This window comes from Ammospiza nelsoni, chromosome 1 (genome assembly GCF_027579445.1).
Source record: "Ammospiza nelsoni isolate bAmmNel1 chromosome 1, bAmmNel1.pri, whole genome shotgun sequence".
NCBI lineage: Eukaryota > Metazoa > Chordata > Aves > Passeriformes > Passerellidae > Ammospiza > Ammospiza nelsoni.
The window spans coordinates 132,760,062-132,775,586 of NC_080633.1; the positions used below are offsets into that span (position 1 = coordinate 132,760,062).

At 43.5% G+C, this 15,525-nt stretch overlaps 1 protein-coding gene across 1 annotated transcript in view; it reads right to left on the reverse strand.

Annotated features, from left to right (window-relative positions):
- The window catches only part of LOC132078095 (neural-cadherin-like), a 40,921-nt gene extending 25,824 nt beyond the window's left edge, over positions 1-15,097 (reverse strand). The window contains exons 1-12 of the mRNA XM_059480008.1: positions 14,791-15,097; positions 14,122-14,347; positions 12,587-12,791; positions 12,099-12,210; positions 8,980-9,229; positions 7,909-8,051; positions 7,402-7,574; positions 6,888-7,056; positions 5,024-5,194; positions 1,537-1,709; positions 1,286-1,453; positions 134-383 (exon numbers count right to left, since the gene is read on the reverse strand). Of these exons, the coding sequence (XP_059335991.1) occupies positions 134-383; positions 1,286-1,453; positions 1,537-1,709; positions 5,024-5,194; positions 6,888-7,056; positions 7,402-7,574; positions 7,909-8,051; positions 8,980-9,229; positions 12,099-12,210; positions 12,587-12,791; positions 14,122-14,347; positions 14,791-15,097 (2,347 nt within the window). The remainder of the gene's footprint in view (positions 1-133; positions 384-1,285; positions 1,454-1,536; positions 1,710-5,023; positions 5,195-6,887; positions 7,057-7,401; positions 7,575-7,908; positions 8,052-8,979; positions 9,230-12,098; positions 12,211-12,586; positions 12,792-14,121; positions 14,348-14,790) is intronic.
- Between the last annotated feature and the right edge of the window lie 428 nt (positions 15,098-15,525).

The following is a 15,525-nucleotide window of genomic DNA, read 5'->3' on the forward strand; positions in this document are numbered from 1 at the left end:
TAATGACTGCAGAACTATTTACAGTATAGAAAAATACAAAGTATTCTGAGGTGGCTTGGCATTTCATGGATATTACCTTAATTCATGGCATTATACTAAAAATAATATTTTTCTGAACAGCAGCAAAGCTTACCTGTTATATTCACACACACAGTGGCAAAGGAAGCTAAAGGAGTCATTGCTACGTTTTGTGCCCGGACTGTCAGGGTGAAAAACTTAGTAGTCTCAAAGTCAAGTGGTTCAGCGACTAGAAGAGAAGCAGATCCATCAGCTCTGTTTGGCTTCAGATAGAAACGAACTGGCATGTTAGTCTCTGGAACTTGACCCTCCTCCAGGTTATACGTGACCCTGGGATCACCAAGAGGGGATGTGGCTTTGATGGTCTGAAGAAGAAAAGAGCCACCACATACATTCATGAAGCACGGGGTTGCAAGTGTTGGGTGATGAGTTTGATGGCAGAAACACACACACATGTATGTTCTCCAAGAACATACTCACCTGTATGACTCAGGTAACAGACAAAACAGAAACATTTACAGAGCTGAGTTTTATTTTACAATATCTAGCAGGTGTTAAATCAACAAGCAATTTATCTGCCTGTAAATGTTCAGAGTCAGAACTGCAGCACAGCTATAGGAAATCCCTCCACTCTGCTCCTTCCAAAGCAAAACTGATCCATAAGGAGACCATTTCTCCACTGAATTGTACATTTTACTCCGCAAGTTACAGAAGAAAAACTCAAACCCTAAATTTTTTCCAAGTGCTTCAATATTACATGCAGGAGGAGGAAGGCAGGAATTATGTGGCAATATACAGAAGACTAAGTCTTCTGTCCTTAAAGACTAAATCTCTATGGGTTAAAAAGGAATTGGTTTGGGTTTGAAGAGTCCAAAGCAAGCTATGTCATTCCACACTCTTGTGCTAAACTGAGAAAAGCTTTAAGAAAGACACAAGCAGATAGCACAGCCACTGAGGATGAGGATGGAGGAGTGAGGAGCTGGCTCTTGGAGGGAACACACAAGCATTTCTTCCTTTGGCAGTGCACAAGTCCTGTTCCTGTAATGTAAGAATTCACTGGGCAAACTGCTGCCAGCTGAAATGCCCCCCTGTTCTGTGACAGGTACACCTGGCAAACTTTAACGGGTACAGAGCAGTGAAGGCTCATAAGGGCACAGTGCAATGCAGCAAGGCTGCAGAGTAGGCATCTGTGAACTTCTGACATAGAGCACAACAGAGGAAGAAGTGGAAATGAAGAGGGAGGGAAGTAATCAAGCTTTTAACCTACCACAATCCTGGTGTCACGAATGGTGTTTTCGGGGATGGTGACCCAGTAAGAGCTCTGTTCCCACTGTGGGGGCTGGCTCAGTGCACTGGTGACAGTCACCGTCAGCTCCACGGTGCTGCTTCTGTTCCCGCCATCTGTGGCTACAATATAGCGGCTGATGCGCATTGTCTGGGAAACAGAGGCACGGGATGCTTGAAAATATTGCAATTAACCCTCTGCAATGGATTTGAGGGGCTGGACTCTCACATTACCTGGGGTAGTGGGCAATTCACGTACACCCAGCCTGTGCTGGGGTTGATCTGGAAGTATTCCAGCTGATGCTCTAGCATTGAGTATGTGACAGCAGCATTCACACCCTGGTCACTGTCGTGAGCTGCAACTCGGAGGAAACTCGTCCCCACCGGAGTGTCTTCGCTGAGGAAGTCTTTGAAAAGACAAAGATCCTGTCAGCAGGTCTGCTCTGGTTTAGCAGGCTGTATTTGTAAAGAAATACCCCTGTAAAACGTCATTGTTCCCTTCATGGGAGATTAAATGTTTCTGTACTGAAGCAGGTTATAAAGTACTGTCACCAACAGTGTCTGTAGTTCTCTTTCAGCTTCCCCTCCCTCTCCCCTGCCACGCTGGGTTGTTAAGTGAGCTGCTGGTGGTGCAGATTTACTGACACTGCTGCTGCCAGCACTGGTGCCACTCCAGGGTGGTGCTGGCAACCCCACAGCAGCTCACATGCCCACTGCTTTGGATCACAGCCCAGCCTGCTGGGCTCAGCTAATGATAGTGCAGAGATTTTTGATAATAAAAGCAGGTTGGTATCAAAGGGAATTCTGTGTGAATTGAATTAGTCTTGAATATGAGTGGTGCCAGCAGCACTGCCAGTGGGAGGCACTAGGTAATTGCAAAGCACAAAGACTCAGGTCACAGAAAAAATGCCTCCAGCCCCACAGTGTTTTGGAAAAACTGCCCAGGGCAAGGGCAAGGATCATTTTATGTATGTCTCTTTCCTTAAGTTTCACTCCCTGTTCCCAGAAATCCACCTGTGTCAGAAGTCGTGTCTTTCTGCCTGTAGTTCTAGAGAGACCAATCCTTCTTTGAACCTGCTCACGCAATTGTCATCTAAAAATCTGCTGGCAAAGTCATGCATTTGAAGAGCCCACTGCACAGAAGAATAATTAATTTTGTCTTCCTAAGGCCTGATTTCTGGAAGGGACACCAACAAAATGATGGGAAATCATGAGCAGTCATTTCCTGCTCTCATCCACTCTGTGAAGCACAGTTTCATATGAAACCATCCCATCCCTGCTGTCTGTGTCTCTTCCACACTCATCTTTACATTGCACTGATTTTTGGTCCAGCTCTTCCCTCTATCCTCAGCCATCCAGTGCCAATTCCTCTTTCAGGTAGCTATGTGTGCTTGCCTGATTGTGTTTTTGAGCTGTTTCCCTGTACTAAGGCTCCACTAGCTCAGGGTATTAAAGCTGACTGCGGGAAGGCTGTTGCAGTTGGGTTTAGGCAACCCAGTCAGTCTGTTAATTTGTGTCTTGTTCAGAAACGATTTCATATCTTTGATGTCCTTTATATGTGTGTCCTTTAGCATTTTTGATGTGGGATAATCAGAACTGCTTATGGAGCAGTCATGTTTTCTGTTTTGGTCTTCTCCTTTAATGCCTACAGTGTGTAGTAGTGGAGCAGTACAACTTTAAACAGCAGCAACCACTTGCTCTATGAGCAGTAATTTGAGATTTAATTGGCTTCACTTGTCCCTGTGCCATTTAACTGTCCTGGGATTCTTGTCTTTGGTATGTCAGTGACAGACAAGTAACAGACAAATCTCACAAGAGATTTACCAGCACTAAGACAGATTAATGAAAATTGAATTAACTGCCATAAATCACTGTAAAATTCTCCTTTTTTGTGTTTAGGCTTGTGTGTGTGTGTGTGTGTGTGTTTATGCTGTCTTTAACAGCCAAATTCAGTTAAATTGCATTGTAATAAAAAAGACAAAGTTACTTGGAAGGGTGGTAGTCTCTCATTTCAGGTGCTTTGCTTGCTTCTGACACAACTTTAACGTTTACTGTACCATCCCTACTACAGTTTAGCATTTCTTTAATGTCTGTTTCGCAGACAGATGATAAGATGCATGGCTAAATCAGGAATTTAACCAACATCCTAGTGCTGAGAGCAAAGAACCAGCAGTTGCCAGGATGAATAGAAACCTATGACTAATGGCCTTTGATCTTGTTAGGGAAAAAGCTATTTTTAATTCTGTGACGTTCAAGCATTGATTACTTATGTAGAGACACTGGGAAAGTGCTAGGCATAAGGTGACCTCGTTATCTGCAGGTTTGCCATCTCAAACAGCTGCCTTTCTTCAGAACCTTTGCCAGTACCCTCTGTTCATGAAAAAAGAAAAAAACCCTGCCTGTTTCTCAAAGTGCTGAAGCCACCATAATCACAAATGCAACCTCTCAGCTTCACAGCTTTTGAAAAAGAATCCTGGGCAGTTTCACTTGAAGGACACGTGTGATGGTGGAATAAAAGGTTCATCTTCGCACAAACATTACCTCTACCTTTGCTCCACTCAAAAATATTTCTCTCCAGAAAGATCATTCCTACTCAACTTCTCAGTGCTGCTTTGGCAAGGTTTGCAGAAGACACTGGTAAGACTGTAGAAATGGCTATTCCAAATCTACACATTTTAATGAATTTGGCACTTAGAATTAGTCACTACAAGATACTTTAAAAGGTGCAAGACAATTTTCCTTCTGTCCTTGTACATAACTTTGAGATGTGGATGTATATTTAGCATATTTCCCAGCAGGTCACTTCTTGTTAAACTCCTAAAATATAAACATCCAACTTATTTTTGAATCCTTCTAAAATGGTGGCATCTGTGATGTTAAAGACAATTTTCTTATAAGCCATCTTCATTTTAATAGGGCATTGGTCACTGCTTTGCCCTCCATGACATTTCCACACAAGTGGCAAAAAAACTCCAAAATGAAGCTGTTGGCAGATGCATCAGCAACATTTTTTTTTCCATTTTCAAGCAATTATGCAAGGAAGGACCTGTTCCAGTCCAACAGCTAGAGATTATACTCATGACTTTAGATGTAGAGAGTCCAAGTGTAATGAAATGCAGGATTCTACTGGAGAAGCATCAAGTCAAATTAAACAATAGATCGATGTAAAGCATATCATGTGGGGATGAAAAAGGGAATGTCACCAGGTCAAATGGGAAAAGCTAGCTCAGCAGGACAGACACAGCAGGCATTGGCTCCCAGCCAAAGGCAGCCTGGAAACCAAGGATTCTGTGCTGTTTGACAAGACATAAATGCCACTTCAGTCTATTCAAACAGAAATATCATGCTACAGCAACACCGATGACAATTGTACTTGTGGTCAGGGTTGATGATTTCCAAGCTAGGATGTCATGTTTTGTTTTGGGACATCAAATAAAAATTTAGTGTGGAAAAATTTAGTGTGCAGAGAAAAGCTGCAAAGAGAAGGGATCAGACCTGCCTCATCTGTAGGAGTGAGTATGTAAATGTTTTTAAGAGAACTGCAGTGACTAAAGAGCACTGGTTAATTCTGCTCATTCCTACTGATGATGGGTTAAACAGTAACTGGCTTAGTGGGAAACAAAGGAAGATTGGTCACCTAACAGACTGACTGCTGTTACAAGGAATAACCTCCTAGCCAATTCCTGTGGCAGCACTGGGACAAGCAGTTAGCAGCACTCACACTGGTAGCGGCTGTTCTCAAACTTGGGCTCGTTGTCGTTGAGGTCGGCGATGAGCACGGTGAGCTGGCACACGCCGATCAGCGGCTCCCGCGCCCGGTCCGTGGCCGTGACAGACAGAGTGTGCTCCCGCTGCTGCTCCCGGTCGAAACTCTGCGTGGTGGTGATGACTCCTGCCAACACAGACACTCCTGTGCTGCCTGCCACAGCCTCAGGACTGGGTCTGCAGAGAGCAACCTGCACAACTCCTGCACAAAAGGAAGCTCTGGCTGCGTGCAGCACAGCCGTGAGGCTCGATCCTCACCGATCCTGCAATGTGTTCTTGGACTAGACCAGCTCCAGTTCTCTTGTCTCTCCTCTCCTCACATTCCACATTTTCCTGCTGCCCTGATAAAAAGCTCAGTCTGAGTATCTTGTTATCTCATGGTTCATGGAGCACAGGACTTTCTCCTTCTCATTGAAGAGCCTCTCTAGGTTTAGTCCAAGTAACTGAATCAGCTTATTATTACTTGAGGAAGAGTCACAGCACAGAAGACACAAGCGACATGACCAAAGTAACCTCTGCTACAGGAGTTGGAGGCTGTCTCATTGAACAGATTAAAATTGGGTAAAATCGTATAGTGGATAAACCAAACCATTTCCTACAAATCTTCAGGTTTTCCTCCCTACTAATCAAGTCTCTCCCTACCTCAGCTATTTTCTTCTGGTTAGCAGATTTCAAACTGACCTTCTTGTGGCCACTTCTAGACCTATTTTTCTCCCTATGCTCAGAGTTCTTCAGCTCTGTTGTCATCCTTTCCAATCTCCTGCACAGCCCTGGAGATAACAATATCCCATTTTCCTATTTTGACTATAGAAACATCAACAACTACATAACATCTTCATTTGAAATAAATCGTATATAAATACATCATTGCCCTGTTCTGGTATAAGGGTTTTGCCTGCAGTGCACTGGATTTCCTATTTGTGCATGAAATGAGAAATAAACTGTGGCCACATCATAGGGAAGAATAAACTTTACCTGTAAAAATCATAATTTCTGCTGTGCATTTTTATAGCTACTCTTGATCCAAATAAGAAGGTAATTGATACAGAACACATTTCTATCTTCTTATTGAACTGGGATTGGTTTCCCTATTTAATTTGCATTTGGAACCCTCAATAGAAGAAGGATGTAGATCTGTGAATCCAGAAGAGGGACATGAAGATGATCAGAGAGTTGGAAACCTCTCCTGTGAAGACAGACTGAGCTGGGATTTTTCAGCCTGGAGAAGAGAAGGTTCCAGGGAGACCTTACAGCACCTTCCAGTAACTAAAGGTGACTTACACAACATCTGGAGAGGGTCTGTGGGCATATAGTGATATGAAAAATGGTAATGGCTTTAAACTGAGGGAGAACAGGTTTAGATTAGGAAGAAATTCTTTACTGTGAGGGTGGTGTGACACTGCCCAACACAAGTTGCCCAGGGAAGCTGTGGAAGTGTTCAAGGCCAGGTTGGATGAGGCATTGGGCAACCTGGTCTAGTGGAAGATGTCCCTGCTCACAGCAGGGGGTTGGAAATAAATAATCTTTTAGGTCTTTTCCAACCCAAACCATTATATGCTACTATGATTTGAATCACTACAACCTTCATTAAATCTAATCTAATCTAATCTAATCTAATCTAATCTAATCATATCTAATCGATGTGCATGGGTATTTACATACCCTGAGCATTTTCCAGTGTTTATCCTATAAACTGTCACAGCTAACCCTGCAGTTACATGGTTAAGCATGAGCCCACATGAACATACTGATACAGAGGTATTTTTATTACAATACAACGTACAATTTTCATTTTTTCTCAGTAACCTAAAGATACTGACCTGTGTCTGGATCAATGCTGAAGCCAAGGGAAGCTCCATCTCGGTGCATGAGCCCATACTTCACCTCTCCATTGATGCCAAGGTCTGCATCATAGGCTTCCACCTGCAGCACATGCGTGCCTGGAGGCTGGTTCTCCAGAACCCAGGTGCTGTCACTGTAGTAAGCGCACTAAAAACACACCCAAACATCCGACCCTAAATATTACACAGAGTCATGTGAATCTGCTGCACAGTGTCAATATTTCTTCCAGCAGGTCTGGGAAAAACTTGGAAGGAAATCACTACTATTACTTATGCACACAAAGAAATCAATCTCTAAGGGAGAGGAAGGGAAAAGGAGGATGAAGATTTTACACTTCCTCTAGGAAGAGAATTGTCTTCTGTTCACTTACAAGTTCCTTCTGCTCTGCACACACAGACCCTTCAGCCCACCAGCAGCCACCAGTAGCAATAGAGACTATTACCCCAGTTATAGTTTAGATGGGAAAAGAGTATCTGCAGAAAGACATCTCACCTCTCTAAAGACCGGCTTGTTGTTATTAACGTCATTAATTCCTACAATAACCTCAGCAAAACTGCTCAGAGGAGTGGGTCCCCCCGAGGCATTGTCATCTATGGCAGTGACATTCAGGGTGTACTGTGGCCCTTTCAGGCTGGGTGGTGGGTTTCTGCGGAGTTTAATGATACCTGAATTTGGAAGCATAAAGTGTCATGTTAATTTGCTCTGTAAACACACAAAATCAAGTGAGCATCACATTTCTCTGAACAGTTACTGTATTTTGGTAGCAAAGCACTGTAACTGTTCATGTTAGTCTGCACAGACTTGGACCAGGATCCCAAGTTTTGGCTGATAGTTAAAGAACGACCATCATATCAAAGAACTAATGCTCACTGATACAAAGCATTCCCATCTGCGGATTATATAAATACGGAGCTTTCTTATGGTTCTTGAGACACAGGTGGGGCAGAATCAATAGAGATTAGACAGTAAATACCTGAGTTCTAAACCCTCTTTCCTTACCTTTCTGGCTATCCAGCTCAAAGTTGCCCTCCTCATTGCCCCCTGTAATCAGATAGAGCAGCCCGTCCCCATCAGGGTCCTCTGCCCGAACAGTCGCCACCAAGGTGCCGGGACCAGCATCTTCCGAAAGGAAGGTCCTGTAACTGATGGACACAAGGGAGCAATGGCAGCACACAAGTGTCAGAATAACCATCACCCTCTTAACCATCAGCAACAGTATGAACTCACTATGAATGGCTTTTTAAAGCTTTGGGCATGCAATCATAAAGCTTTGGGCATGCAATCATAAAGCTTTGGGCATGCACGGAATCTTAAATTGGTTCAAGGTATGTCTTCTTTGTTCAACATTTGGTACTTATTTTAGGATTGTAATCCTGTACCTTTGATATACATAATTTTGAAGGATCCTTTGGAGTATAACAATGTGCACCATAATAAGTTGTACTGTAAAACAGGATCATCTGTCTACTAAAGTTGAGTAAAAGGACTAGTATCTGCCATGCAGTGTTTCTTATGCCCCTATATATTAATGGAAAGCATCAGATACTACAGAGATGAATGTAAAATAGTATTTAATTTTATAAATAAATATATGTATGTTTTGTATTTAAAATATGTTCAGACTTCAAAATTGTGCAAAGAATAGAAATTTTCTCAATTGAGGACAGGAAAGAAAAGGAAGTCTTAAAGAAGCAGGAGCTCATGAAATTAGCTTACAATACAATCTTTTGGTGCTAAAATTAAATTTTAGTAGTAGTTTGCTAAGTACCATATTTATTTGTCACCTATTTATACATAGATAATCACTTTGAGACCTAGGAGTCAACACAGTCAAAATCATTCCCTGTATAGACAGGTCTTTGATTCATTCTGTTCTCTCTCTATAAAGTCAATATACTGGTATCACAAATGATGTATTTTTTAATATACACTCTAGAAATGAAAGTCCAACTCCTAAAGCCTTTCTATATAGAAATTACCCTTCAATTTCACTGGTATTTACAGGTGCACAAAGGATACATGTCAGACCAGCACCATTTAAGAGCGGGGCAGGGGCTGAGGGTGCCTTACAGGGCCTGGGAGAAGACGGGAGCCTCGTCATTGACGTTGGCCATGCGGATGCGCACAGATGCCGTCCCCGTGCGAGGGGGGTGTCCTCTGTCCACAGCGATCACCACAAACTCGTACATGTGGTTGGCTCGCTCAAAGTTCAGCCTCTGGTTAGAATTGACAACCCCGTGACGTGTGATGGAAAAATCAGTGCTCTGGATGAAGTAAGAGATCTCAGAGTTGGAGCCAGAGTCGCAGTCGGTTGCAAACACTGTTAGAGAACACAATTAACAGAACAGTCATACTGCAAAGGAGGTTTGGTTATGCCGTTTGCCACCAAGCCAACTCTGGTTTTTTGTCAGTTTTTGAGAACAGGCATCACCTAAATCTCTTTCATCCATAAAAGGTTTTTTTTGTCGTTTTGTTTTTGTTTTGTTGTTTTTGTTTTTTGTGGTTAGAGTCTGGGAACTTAGGAGGAGGCTGGGAGCGAAAAATCAAAACAACTCTTCCCTCTGCTCCAACCCAACCTGAGTGATCTCAGTCGGGTGAATTTGCTAGAGCTGTGATCCCAGCACTGCACAAAAGGCTTTGCACAAATAGCAGTCAACACTGGTAATTAGCACACAATCAGTATGCACGTTGGTTAACATTATCAGTCATAAACTGGTTCCTCGCTCTTTCCAGGAATGCTATGTTCAAATTCAATTAGCTCCCAGCCAGTTATATACTTTTTAATTACCTGGCACTTCAAGGTACAAAGAGTGATTAAACATTCCCCCCAGTAAGTGTTTATTCAGTACACTGAGTGTCCCATCTGCTCAGGAGCAGCAAACCAGCACAACAAAGCATCAAAAGTGATTTTTAAGAGCAGAAGCTCACCTCTCCAATTACCTTGCAGTTTTTCTAGCCTAACAACGAGGCTTCACATCATTCCCACACTGTTAATAAACAAACTCCTTATTCTACCAGTAGGATCCAGATGCAGCCACCGTGGCAGCCTTGTGCAAGCAGAACAGTGACTGCAGCATGTGGACACCCCAGCAAACAGCTGCAGCACCATCCACAGAGGGGTGGCAGAAACAACCTGCCTCTATCAGAATACTAACTCAAAATAGGAAAAGAGCAGAGAATGATTTCAAAAGTACACTGAAGAACTGCTCTACTTAGTTGCAAAAAATTTCAACTGCATATGCCTATGGAAAGTTACTCATCTTTGTTTACAAGGATATTTAGAGTGGTTCAATATCTTGTTCAAAATCTCTCCAAATCCTGCTGTGAATAAATGTTTGTATTACAGACTACAAAATCAAGGGCTTTAGTGTTAATCACTCTCTTGCTGCACTGACAGACAAAACACAAAAACTAAAATGACAGTGATTTAAGACTGTCAAATGTAGTGGTTAAGTATTGTTTTTAGAAAGGCATGCAGAATGTGAAATTTTTTTTTATTTGAAAAATTCAGATTTAATCTACAGCCATTAGTGAGCCATTTAACCACTCACAGAAATACATTCTATGTGCTTAACGATATGCTTCTTTTCCCCCAGATGTTTTCTGGCAAATAGGGAATGTGGCACTTCTACACGACAGAAACATGCCTTACTTCCCAATAGCACCTGGGAATCCCATTCCTCTCCATTTTGTTCCATCCTGGAAACTGGTGTGCCTTGCAAAGGATATTTTAAGGATCATATGCCAGGCACAAGCAGCTCTGCGCTGGCTTTGCACATGTTCTGAACTAGCTTAGTGCGAGATAACTCTGGCTCAAAAGCTGACTGAGCTGCCAGCTACAGCTCCAAGCCCTGTCCTGCTGGCACAGTGATGCAGCTGAAGGTTTGTGGGTCATTCTGAGGCTGCAACATCCCATCCCTCAAGGAGCTACAGTGAGGGTAAGAGCTATTTGTCTTTTTTCCTGAGACACTTGCCTTGGCAGTCAGAGTTGGTGGCCCAGGTCTCATCTGCACAAGGCACAGCTCCCTTGCAGCCACCAACAACCCTGCTCAGCCCTTCCACAGCAAGTGAGTCTTCACACACCCATTTCCACTGACTGCCACTATACTTCCACCTCACATTTTCTTTTCTAAGACGCTCTTTCTCTTGAAATGTACCCCATGTGGCAAGACAACAATGTGGGATGCAATTGCACAGCTTTGACATTCTGCTTTCTTTGGACATGGGGCATAAGTTTTTTCCCCCACAAGTGGAATTTTTATGAGCTTTACAAGTCCTCTGGACAGAAGAATATCCATCTCTTTAAGGAGAATCACATGCTTAGGAATTTTAGGATTTGGTTATTCTGATAAATTTCTTTCTTCCCAAGAGCAATTAAATCTAAAAATTAGGTCTGACAAGCTCTGAACTCTCTTTGCAAATATTTAGAGAAAGCAGGCCCTGCAGCCCCCTTACACAAGGGATGCTAAACTTCTTATCACCTCTGCAACCTGCAGAGTTCAGCTCCAGCTTTGGGAAATTTACATTTTCATCTTTTTGCTAAGTCTTGCCTTGGCACATACTCATTTCTCAGAGTCCATACCCCCTGAAGTGTTTTATCAGCATACCATTTTAGCCTCTAAAAATGTCACCTGTGCACTCAGGGTTTATATGCAAGTGACACATGGCCATGTTAAAAACAAACATGGGATGATGACTGGTAAGCCACAACCATAAATTTAAATTCACAGACTTTCAAAATATTTTTCCTTTAACACTTTGAAAGTCAGTTATACAGCATAAATGCCTATTTGACAAAGCAAGCTGCCCATTAAAAAAAGCCCAGGTTTTTTTCTTAACACATTAAGGAAAGTAAAACTAATTGTAGCTGCTTCTGGCGCACAAAAAGATTACCAAGATGAGTTAAAAGACAGCTACAACATTTAAAGGAAATGAAGTCACTTCCTATCAGCTGTTTTAACTGCCCTTGGATAGCACAGGGTGTCTCCTTGGGGACAGCACAGTGATCCTCACCTGAAGACACTCACAGCTCTACTTCCAGGATAGCTAAGAGTCATCCCCAGACTGCCAGGAAAGCTGCCATCCACACCTTACCAAGAGAGCACTCCCTCACGGCCAGACCATGGAAAGGTAACAAACTAGCAGGCCTGTGGCAGGACTGAAGTGAGAGGTGACAGGATGGTCCCCACCTTGCAGAAGAGACGTGCCAACGGGAATGGTTTCGGGAACGTTGTCTCTGCTGTAAATGGAGCGCTGGAACTCAGGGGAACAGTCATTTTCATCGGTGATATGGACCATGACCTGAGGAAAAAGGACACACTGAGAGTGGATTTTAGCTCTTACACTGCTAAAGGAGCACCTTTTTCTGGACACTGCAGTTGCACTCAGTGCTTTTGCTGCTGTCCCATCCTTACACCTCTGATGCTATTCTTCTCACCCTACTCCTGGAACACAGAGAAGTGTTTTCTCCTCCACTTCCAAGATGGGAGGCAAAGTCAAAGAGTACTAACAAGAGGTTTTTGCAGAGCCCAGATGTGAACCCAGGTCAGAGCCCAGATCTCTGCCTGTACTACAAGGCTCCCTGCTGCCCAGCATCCTCGCTGGGCTATCCATCTGTGTAACTGGTCCTGGAGCAAGGGCTGGCAGACCATGGGTAGGAGTGAAGAGATTGCAGTACCTCAGTCACACTGCTGAGAGTGCTCTCAACTTCCATGGCTTTCAGAAGGAGGCGGTAGAGGTGGTGCTCGCTCTCGTAGTCCACGGGGTGGGTCAGGCTGAGCTCTCCACTCTCTTGCCTCACCCGGAACAGCCCAGAGGGGTTGGTCAGGAGAGTGTAGGAAAGAGGCTGGCTCTGGAAAGAAACAGCCTCAACAACTGCTACTCTGCAAAGAACGAGAGAACAACATTTGCTTCAAAACAATACCAACAAAAGCTGTGTCCTCAGCAGCTAGAGGAGGATGGGGTGAGGAAAGGTGTCTTGCTCACTCTCTGTCAATGTTTGGCTCAGTTTTGTATCCAGACTGGAAACCACTTTTGCTACAGGGAGCTCATCTACCTTCTCTTCTCTCACCAAACTTATTCACCGATATAGTAGTGCTGAAATAAAAACCCATTTCAACCCCCACTTACACTAAAACATCTTTTCCTTCCCTATTGTAGCCTTTGAAATGACAGCACTTATTCCTGAATAACTGAGAAACTGGTTTACCCCCAGTTTCTCAGTTATTCAGGAATAAGTGACCTACTACACTTCTGAGTTTCTCTGTAGTTGTATATTTAGAAAAGAAATGAGTTTAGACATGGATGGGAAACCCATGGAGCACAGGGCTTTCAGATCCTGCTGTCCACCTTGGCAGGATATCAAAGGAATATTTACCTCCCTACTGTGACTTGTGTTTTGAAGCTCCACCTCTCACACCAGTCTTTCACCAGCATAATACACTTTTAGCTCATCTCACTGAAAGCTCCTGTGAAGTAGAGAAATTTCCCTCCTCCTTCTCATTCAGTCTCTCTTAAGGATTAGTGGCACATCTCCAGCAATTTTTTCCTAGGTCATCAGTTTATTTGGAGGTTTCCTGCTCCTTAGAGGCCTTATGGCACTGTTCTACCTGCTCCTTAGATGCCTTAAAGCCCATTCTGCTCTCAAGTAGCTGAACAGTGACAATAAACCCAGAGCCAGCTTGAGAGCATCTCCGCACTGTGGCTTGGCTTTGCCACTCTCCGTGCAACAGCAGAGCCCCTTGGAGACTGAGCTTTACCTATTTGCACTTCACACTGCTGCTGTTATCTCAAAAGTATGGCAATGACTTGTCTTTCTAGAAATTTAAATACAAGTCAAACAGGACACAAACAACTCCAGATCTGGTTAATTAAAAGACTTTTCTTCAAGCATTTGTTTAAGTCACTAGGAGATGCATAGGCAGTAGTTTGGCTGTTCTAATTCACGATGCAATGCACTAAAACCTCAAAAGCATTAAAATAATTCCAGCATCCCAGACTACATGTGGCACATGGAGACCCATGTCACACTGGAGAAACATCAAAAGAGGCATAATTTCTTTTAGAAAACACAACATTAATTTTAAAGTGTGATAGACAAATGCATATGCATGGCATGCATAGGAAGCAAATCACAACAGTTTCACCCTGTTGTGCTCTGTGAAGCCCCTCTCAGACTGCAGGAAGGGAGTCACCCAACCAAGCACAACTCACTTTTCTCCAGCTGGAGTGTTTTCAGGGACAAACACGCTGTAGGACATGTTCGTGAACTGCGGAGGGCGGGAGCCGGCCAGGATGGAAACGGAGGCGTAGGGGCTTCGGTTGCCCTGCTCATCAGAGGCTTCCACAGTCACCACGTACTCCTTGTTCCACGTCAGAGGCAGACCAGTGGTCATGATCATGCCAGTGTCCTTATCCACTCGGAATCGCTCGTCACCACCTACCAACACAGGCACAAAGCTGCTCTGAGACATGCCCCACAGCAAGGACATTGGCACTTTCACCATTTCAAAGTAAGCCATCCTCAACTCATCCACCTCTGTCCTTGGATGCACCACTTTTTACCTTTCCAGTTGTTCACCTTATCTTTCACACACACTGTTTTGCTGACCAGCAGTGTAAAAGAGACAAGAACAAGTAAGAAATGGAGCCTTAAGCTAACAATAAAGCTGCCATCAATTTCAAAATAAGCAAAGAAAATGGCAAGAAGGAAGATTCCCATCCATGTAACTTTTACTTACAGCACTTCCAGCTTCTGTTTGCTGTACTTGTTGTATCTTTAAGGATTCCCCACGGGAAAAATTTACCCATGAAATTGTAAACTCGGTAAGAAACATTTGCAACTAAAGAGAATTTCACCTTTTGTTTTCAGACTGGCCCTACCTGCAGTGAGAGTGTAGGTTATGGCAGCAGAGGCGTTCTCAGGGCTGCTGCAACGCGCCGTGAGCTGGTAGACGAGCGCGCCTTTGCGCGCATCGGGGTCGACACGCGCCAGGTACGGGTACGGGTACATGGCCCAGGACAGCAGCTCCTCCTCTGGGGCAAGGAGGGTCACGTGGCACAGGTACCAGTCATCATCTGCAAAACACACGCGCACTTCCACACAGCTTGGTCTCCAGCTTAACGCTAAGATCTTATCCATCAGTATCTGTAAACAAACTGAGAAGGAAGCTTCCACTGCAAAGGACATGTAGAGATTTAATCACGCTATTTTTTACCTATAGGGAGACCTATATTCAAGCCTTTTTAATTCACAGCAAGTCACTAACAGATGCTAAAGTTATGTATGGGCTCCTTGAAGAAATTTTCCTAAGCACATTTGTGTTCTAAAAGTGGCCTTAAGATTTGACTACAAATTAAAAAGAATATATTATGGAATGTAGAGAATAAAGTTGAATAAAAAGAGAAACTACATGTAGAAAGGGGGTATGTAGAAAGGTACATAGGAGAAATGTACGTTTGCTGCCTGTTAAAATATGATCACATACTTCAACAAACTGCATTGAGGCTGCAGGTCTGTTAAGGGCTGCACCGCTACACAATGAAACCCCCACCCAGGTGTGTGTGTCTCATACAGGAAACCCTTCAACTCTGCCTTCAAGAAGGCCATTTCACACA